Source organism: Pseudochaenichthys georgianus, chromosome 15, assembly GCF_902827115.2.
Source record: "Pseudochaenichthys georgianus chromosome 15, fPseGeo1.2, whole genome shotgun sequence".
NCBI classification, from domain to species: domain Eukaryota; kingdom Metazoa; phylum Chordata; class Actinopteri; order Perciformes; family Channichthyidae; genus Pseudochaenichthys; species Pseudochaenichthys georgianus.
In genome coordinates this window covers 80,460-89,023 of record NC_047517.1, presented here as the reverse complement: position 1 = coordinate 89,023, position 8,564 = coordinate 80,460, and the positions used below count along the sequence as shown (strand labels likewise).

Here is an 8,564-nt window from a genome sequence, read left to right as displayed (position 1 = left end):
GCAGACTTTGATAACAACTATGAAAGCTCAGCAGCAAAAAGAGCTGTCGACCCAGATAAGCAATGTCCACTCCATCACAAACCACACCCTCTCAGGAATTGCCGTGGTTTCAGGTGTACATCTCTGGATGAGAGAAAAGCCTATCTGAAGGATTCAAACATTTGCTTTAGGTGCTGTGCTCCAACCAGCCATCAAGCCAAAGACTGTGACAAAAAGGTTCAGTGCAGAGTGTGCAACAGTGACCGCCACCCTACTGCACTACATCCAGGACTGGCTCCATGGACAACAGGGGCCGCCGTAACCTCAAGATATTAAGGCGGTGAGCAAGGTGAATCTCCTCCTTTCGCTGTCACGTCAAAATGCACTGACATCTGGGGGACTGAAGTAAGGCCAAGATCATGCACCAAGATTTGTCTAGTCAGAGTGTATCCAGCAGACCAGAGAGAGAGCGCTGTCAAAATGTATGTTGTCCTAGATGAGCAGAGCAATAAGTCCTTGGCAAAAACAAAGAACTCTTCAATGTTAATGATGACACAGCATCCTACACACTGAAGACATGTTCAGGAGTCTTTGAAACCTCAGGGCGATGAGCAAACAATTACATAATGGAGGCAGTGGATGGCAAAACGTGTATTTCACTTCCCACTCTAATCGAATGTGATATGGTCCCAGATGACAAGTCTGAAATTCCCATGCCTGAGATCGCAAAACACGACACACATCTCAACTGGGTTGAGGACAAGATCTCTGCACTAGATTCTACGGCAGACATTCTCATACTGCTTGGCCGAGATACACCACAGGCACATAACGTTCGGGAGCTGTGCAATGGACCCCACAACGCCCCGTATGCTCAACGCCTCGACCTAGGTTGGGTGATCATAGGAGAAGTCTGTCTTGGAAAATCCCACAAACTAGACAGTGTCAATGTCTACAGGACAAACGTGCTGAGTAATGGACATACATCTATTTTTGACCCTTGCATTAACAATCTGCACATCAAAGAGCGAGTGGACACTCCAACTCTCCAATACCCTCTACTGCCGGGGGTCCTGCCAACCCTATGTCCTGTTCCGTCGGGGGTCCTGCTAACTCCTCTCCCGTCGGGGGTCCTGCCTACACATGTCCCTCCGACACGGGTTACTGTCCCGCCGACTCCTGTCCCGCCGACAACGGTTATGGTCACGCCTACTGCGAAACCTGTCACGTCCGGGGTCTTACCATCTCCCAATCCCAGTACTCCTGCACATCCGGCGATCCAGCGGACTCTGGAGGGGTCCCATCGCGGCCTACGCCACCCTCCTGCCCGTCCTCCGGAGCTGTCCCGTCGCCGCCTTCCTGCCCGCCCTCCAGAGCTGTCCCACATTGGCGACAAGAATACCTTGCAACACTACAACCAAGAAGAAAATGGCAAGCAGATAAGCCTATCTTTGCAAATCGGAGACGTTGTGCTTCTGAAGGACGGACATGTCAAAAGGAACGAATAGCCTACTGGTCTTATAGTAAATACCTTTCCTGGTCCGTAAAGTGGAAGTACGGGTGATTAAAGAAGGTTCTCCCAGGGTGTATTCAAGACCAGTCTCGGAAGTTGTTCTCCTTCTCAAAGGGACTTAGTGGTATTGTACATTATACCAAGCGGGGAGTGTGCTACCCCTTTAAGAGGGCCTGCAAAGGGTTTTGGGTTTTGCACTGGGTGTCCATAAATACTTGCCGTAGTTTCCTGTTTCTGGCTGATGTAGCACATGGGTCGTTTCCTGTCAACTAAACCCTTGCTCAAATCCTAGGGTCTTTATGTCTGCAAGTACCATTCCATATATTGTCCGTGTATACTAAGTTGCACATTTAAATTGATTATATGCAAACATGAAGAACAATGAATGATGCTAAACTTGTTAGCTTGTGAACAGCAGTGGAAATGTTTGTAGCATTTATGCTAACAGGCACTCTGTTGTTTGGAATGTTTGTTTTAGTCTTGTTTCTTTGTTTATTTAGTGTTTAATGTGACAACGTCTCATGACTTTGGGTTTTGTTTGTATTTCAGTTTTACAAAATGAAAATGGAAATGAAAATAGAACTTAATCAGTAAACATCCAAAACTGAGCTGCTGTCTCCTGGGTGTTTATTTCCGTGTTAAGCTATCTGCCAAGCCTGCAATCTAAAAAGTATTCTATGTGTATTCTTTACTGTCGGGTCACTTATTACAGGTTCAGCGAGCTGCGCAAGACTGATACTAACGGGCTGTCAGGAGAGAGAGAGGAAAAGAGAGCACCCCGTTTATTTTTCCCATTTTATTATCCAGAATTACTGTAAACTTTTGAATAAAGTAGTTAATCTACTATTTGTAGTTTGTTTAAATGTATTACTTGTGCTGTTTTTTTCATTTACATAAAATAAATCTCACGTACCCCCTGCAGTACTCCAACGTACCCCTAGGGGTCCACGTACCCCCATTTGCGAACCACTGCAGTAGAGGGCGGAGCCTGTGTGAGATATTACAGGGGGTTACATATTGTAACCCTAGGGCTATAAGCACAGGCGGAGCCCTCTACCTAGGGGCCCTGTCTTTCCTATGCCGCTCGCTGAAGAGGGTGTAGGATGACAGTCAGGAGGTGTGGCCGCCTTATATACTGTGTGCCTGTGCGCGCATTCAGGTAGGCTCGCCCTGATTGGCCGGCTACGTTTATACAAACTCAGTGTGTGAACGCTCGTGTATCATTGATGAGAGTAGTACCCATAGAGTCCAGTAGAGGGCTCCGCCTGTGCTTATAGACTAGGGTTACAATTCGTAACCGTTATTATCTCATGTCAATGAATTAAAGTAAATATATAAGTGGTCATGAACACATCTGTCCATCAGACAGAGGGCTGCTGAGCCTCCTGTCATCATTAATGGACGTCTCTTTAAAATGACCGCTCAGAGGAGAGGAGTTCTCATTTCTCTAACCGCCTGCTGCTTCCCCTCCTCTCTCCTCGGTTCCCCTCCTCGACTCCTCCGCTCGCATCTCCTGTGGGCGGGACTAAGACACGAGGAAAGGCGTCGAGGAGAGGAGTCGAGGAGGGGAATTAGAGATATGAGAAACCTTTTCTGTCTGCCCTTTTAAATCTCTTTTTAAAACCCACTTTTATGCAATTTTATTGTTGTTGTACTTCCTTTTGTTACTTTTATTTTCTCTTTTAAAATGTGTTTAGTTGCTTTAGTTCATTTCATTTTCTGAATTATAAAGGTTTCTGCTTTTATGTGACAGCACTTTGAAACTTAGTTTGAAAGGCGCTTTATAAATAAAGTGTATTATTATTTATTACCTATTCTATTACCTAGAAAGAAATATACATTTTAAAAAAACACGCCATACAAACACATCAGCATTGGATCTCCTTTAACTGTGCATGAGCTTATACAGAGCAGGCCTCTCTGTGTGTTTCTTGAATGTCTAAGCGGATGTTCATTAAAGTTGATTTAAAGACTCGTATCGACTTACCTTCACAACTTCTGGAGCCAGATAAGAGTGAGTCTCCTTCAGTCGGGATATGGAGCTGTGGCTCAGCCCCCCCACCACTGCCATCAGAGTGTTGAAGTTCTGCAGAAGCAGGAGTTTCTAGTGACAGTGAAATACATGGAGATATATACAAAATATAATAGAATACAAGACATCCATCAAAGAATAGCTTTAAGTAGTTTATGTTTCCTAGGACGTACATTTAATGAGATTTGGCATCAGATTTCAGTCCAGAGATGATCTAAATACTGAATTGATCAGAATATATTTATATTTCAGTGTAACAATGGCTTAACACATTGTTGGAAGTATGCCTATTTGCTTTCCTGCTGAGAGTAAGATGGGACGATTTAGAGCACACTCAGTTTGTACATTAAATGCGAGGCTGTCGCTTCACTTATCTGTCTATCAAAGTACACTGACTTCAATTATATATGTTAATCTGTATAATAATATTGTATATTCAATAGATATACTCTAGGATACATATTTCACTGTTGATATGAACTTTTCTCCTTTGGTAATTTGTTTAATTCTTACTGTACATACAGATATATTTGCTGTTTATGTTTGTTTTGTATTTAATTGAATGTTTCGTTCATGTGAATGCTTGTCTTCATGCTGCTGTGACAAAACTGGGATCAATAAAAGTGCATGTATGTCTTATCGTATCCAAACACAAACAGTAACAACAGTAGCATGTTAGCAACATATTATTTCTGCTCAAGAGAACAACAAAACATATTGATGCACGTTATTTCCCTACATGCACTACAGCAAGGGTTTTTGGTTCAGGATGTCAAATAATGCTCAGTATACAGTGTCAGCTGCATAGCATGCAGTCAGACACATCATGAACCCCATAATCACAATAGTAGAGCATTTGGAGCTGGATGGATCAGGATGGTGGTACAAAGGCAGAGATAGAGTTAGCGAATCAGAGTGCTCGCTGCAGCAGAGAGCAGCTGCTAGGTTTGGAGAGCAAGGACTATAGAATAATAGTGATTCAACTGATGGAGCGGGAACCTGTGATTTTGGAGGATGCTATCATTTATTTTGATATTTCAAACAAACATCAATGTGTCGAAGAAAACAACCCATAATACTCTGATGGCCCTGCATACAGTGTGTTCTGTGAGAGCCTGGCAGCAGGACACCATCTCCTCTACTCTCTCAATAGATGAAGATGAGTCCTTCTGTATATTTGATGATATAGTTTCTTCATGAGAAATTGAAGATGGGATCAATACGTTTGGACATTCATGTGACAGGAACCTGGAATAAGATGTACCGTACTTTTCGGACTATAAAGCGCACCTGCATATAACCCGCAGCAGCTAAATTGTCCGTCTGTCTTGCTCTCGTTCTGTCTCTCGGTTCCACTTTTACTTGGCGCGCTTTTCCGGCCTCCAGCTTTTCCTGCTGGAGCCCGCAGCTTAAAGGTGGCGGGCGCGGACCGGTCATAGAGCCCATAGCGTTAAAGGTTTTACCTGTAAAATCCATAGATTTAGGAGGTTCCCTAGTGGCCGTTAGCTATACAAAAAAAATGGGGGGAAAAGTCGCGGCTTATAGTCCGAAAAGTACGGTAATTTAACCAAAGAGATGTAAGACTCTCTTCATTAAAGCAGATGCTGATTCTGAGATGATAATGTGTTATTGATTGCAGTTATCATTAGAAATGTATGAGAGTGGTTTTAAAGATATGCTGCCTTGGATCAACACTATAATTCACATTCATACTGTGATGGTCTATTGAAAATATGGTATAGGTGAATACAACTGAAACAGTTCTGTAGCAGTGTTTATATTCTTCAAACATTTTTGTACGATTTTCAAACATATCAATAAAATATTATGTTAATTTTCATTTCATATTAAGAAATACTGAAACACTCATGTTTGTTCGTTAGTAATTAAAGCCTTTATTACTACATTTTTAAATAGATATATATATAAATAATCATATAAATAAAAGTGACAGCCTCAGTGAAGGCATCCACACTATTGTGGTGCTGCATTCTGTACAAACTCAAGCCCTTCAGGACAGTGGATATGGGAAGCACATCTAACAATTGTATTTATTATAGACCTATTCCAGACATTATTTAGTAATTATAATTAACATTGAGATAATATTTATTTTGGGCTCTATTGTAATTTCTTTCATACTTTATAACACATTTTACTACAGTACGATAGCTGTTTTGCTAAATGGGCACATATTGTGCTTGGTTTCTTTTCTGTTACATGAAGCATCCTGAACTGGTTTAAGAAGACTTTGTGCTTAAACAGTCCCAAGGACTTCAGATGCTTGCACACTATTGAAATACTTATAATAACCTACACTGTATGCTTGTCTGCCTTTTGATGAGCGATGATTAATAACCAAATTAATTTATCTTGTAATTGTGTAAAAGTCTTCATTCACTTATGCAGTACTTTCTTTTAATGCTGTAATACAATATCATCACGAGATTAGGCCTCCAGAAAGGTTATTCGATAGTTAGTCCACACCAAAAAAGCCAAAGCGTGCCTCAGTATAGCTCCGTTGGTAGAGCTAGCGGCCCATACTGCAGGATCTGGGTTTGAATCTGGGTATGGTCTGGGGCCCTTAGCCGTGGGTCTTCCCTATGTCTCCCCCTTTCAACCCTGTCACTTAAATAAAGGCCCTGGTTGCACAAAGAAAGCAAAAGCAATGATGTGATGAGCTACTTTTCTAAAGAGGGCTTTTGTTTAGAGTTGACAAAACGTTACTGTTGCATCTGAGTCATGAGCAGCATGGATACCAGACAGAAGGTTCTGTTTCTGTCTGGGGAGGAGTTCAGGACAGGGTTTAAAGCCTGGACCACGTGAAGCTTAAGCGCTGCTCTTGTCCAATCAGCTTTCTCTTTGGTTCTGTTGTCAACCTTGAATAAATATTTCTAAACCGTATTCGATGAAGAGAATGCTAGCCATGCACAGTCCATGTTTTGTGGATAAAAAACCCTTGAGAGCCCTGCAGATGGAGATGTCTTACCTGAGCCACGTGGATGTATTTGGTGATGACCTCTGCGCGGGTTTGAGGCGTGAGCTTGCTGAGCACCATCAGCTGGACCCACTGCGACACTCCGTTGAACAGAGCGATGGAGCGCTCCAGAGTCGGGTTCTCCATCAGGCAGCCGTGGATCACGTAGCTTTGGTAATCAGTGAACTGCAGATCAAATGGTTTTCAAATATCAGTCAACATTCAATCTAGACTTCAGGGACTGTCAGGGGTTTTCAGTTGGTACTAAAGCCTGTTTGGTTCTCTGCAAAGTCACACTGTTTTTCGTATTGGTATAAAAAAGGAAATGATGGAAACCTAAGAGCCATGTTACACTCGAGTCTAGCTTAAAAGGAACCATCCCCATGGAACCACGAATGTGATTTTTAAATGTCATGTCTCTAACATTTACCTACAAGTTTTAAAAATATATTTTATTTGAAGTTAAAATTGTGACCTGACAATTATGGCAATCTACCAATGAGTTTTTAGTGTTTGTACCCACAGCTCAACATGTGTCCTGATCGAGCCAGAGGAAGGTCACGTGGTCACACACAGCAGCACTGAATCGTAGTTATTAACTAAAGCAGAAGCTCCTTACGTCATTACATTACATCTTAAGGACGTACACTCATGCACACGTATAAAGTGTTTAAAGGCAGTTCACCCAGAGGCCATTTAACTAACTTAAAGCTCTGCAGCAGGTGTTCAGCCTCCTAGGAAGTATACAGGAACATGTTATCAGTGGTACACACAGTTAACCATATTCAGAGTATTTTTTAATTGAGCTTCAAAATGTACATTTGAATAATTCATTAAAATAAATTTGACCTTTCAACTTTGAAAAGAATGTCTTTAATACAATAACGTAGTATCTGTTCTACATTAGCAAACCATAGTCTTAGCCATCACAAGCTTCTAGCTACACCAGACCAAGGCTGCAGCCTGACCCTTGATTATGTTAGGATCTGTTTAATTTATGTTTTATTTTGGAATTGTCTAGGACTGTCGGCTTCCTGTTTTTCATTCAAGGATGTTCACCCCCTGTCTGTCATGTGTGTTTCTATTTCGTATATGGCTTCGCCCTCTAAGGCTATCGCTATTGGGTAATCCCCCTGCGCCCCCGCGCAGCACTGAAACACTTGTAGTCCACACCCGCCCGCTAGGTGGGCCCCACCCTCGGGCACCCTTCCGGTATAAATAGGAAGGAGACCCGACAATCTGCTCCCTCTTTTCTTCAGCACCCTGTTACTGAAGCACAGGAGACACTTCAGCTGCAGAGTCAACATGAGTAACAACTGTGTGAGAGATTGTCCCTCATGTGGCTCTGGGTTCATAATGACTTTGCAGACGGTCAGGAGTAGGGTTGGGTATCGTTTGAATTTCCACGATTCCGATTCCGATTCTACTTTTCGATTCCGGTTCTTAACGGTTCTCGATTCCGATTCTTTGAGGGGCAGGGTAAACAAATGATACATGCTTCTTCCACCAAAAAAATTACATTTATTGGAGGAACTTTTACACAGGTTAGTTTACAGTAATATTCACATTAATCAGTCTGTTTATATTCACTGCTATGTAACTAACCTGAGAACCACTGAAGCTACAACAGTGCAACAGTGCAACTTTTAAAGAACAGTTCTTTTTGAGAAAAACAAGCATATCTGCCTCTCAGGCATACCGGGAAGAAAGGTTTGAACATGTTAAAGTAAAATGCTTCAATCTGGTGCACTTTAAGCAGAATGACTAGAGACTAGATCTAGGGGGTACAACTCTAAACACCCATATGAAAAAGATCGGTTTACATTTTAATAATTAAATAGGTATGTGAGCATAATACCAATAACCCATAGCCAATAACAAATACATGCAACGTATTTTATTTTTGTTGTTCATTCATATCTTATTTTACTATTTTATTTATGCATATTTTTTTATCTCCTTGGAAATATGTGTTTACATAAATTGTGATCAAGCCGTTTGAGACCCACTGAGATAACTTAGACTAAAGTGAACTATCTAAACACTCGGAGTCCTTTACCTCA

The 8,564-nt window shown here is 41.8% G+C and overlaps 1 protein-coding gene across 3 annotated transcripts in view; it reads right to left on the bottom strand.

Annotated features, from left to right (window-relative positions):
• The window catches only part of rasgrp3 (RAS guanyl releasing protein 3 (calcium and DAG-regulated)), a 151,969-nt gene that overhangs the window by 83,782 nt on the left and 59,623 nt on the right, over positions 1-8,564 (bottom strand). For all 3 annotated transcript variants that reach the window (XM_034100956.2, XM_071205591.1, XM_071205592.1), the window contains exons 7-8: positions 6,514-6,687; positions 3,480-3,596 (exon numbers count right to left, since the gene is read on the bottom strand). In XM_034100956.2, the coding sequence (XP_033956847.1) occupies positions 3,480-3,596; positions 6,514-6,687 (291 nt within the window). The remainder of the gene's footprint in view (positions 1-3,479; positions 3,597-6,513; positions 6,688-8,564) is intronic.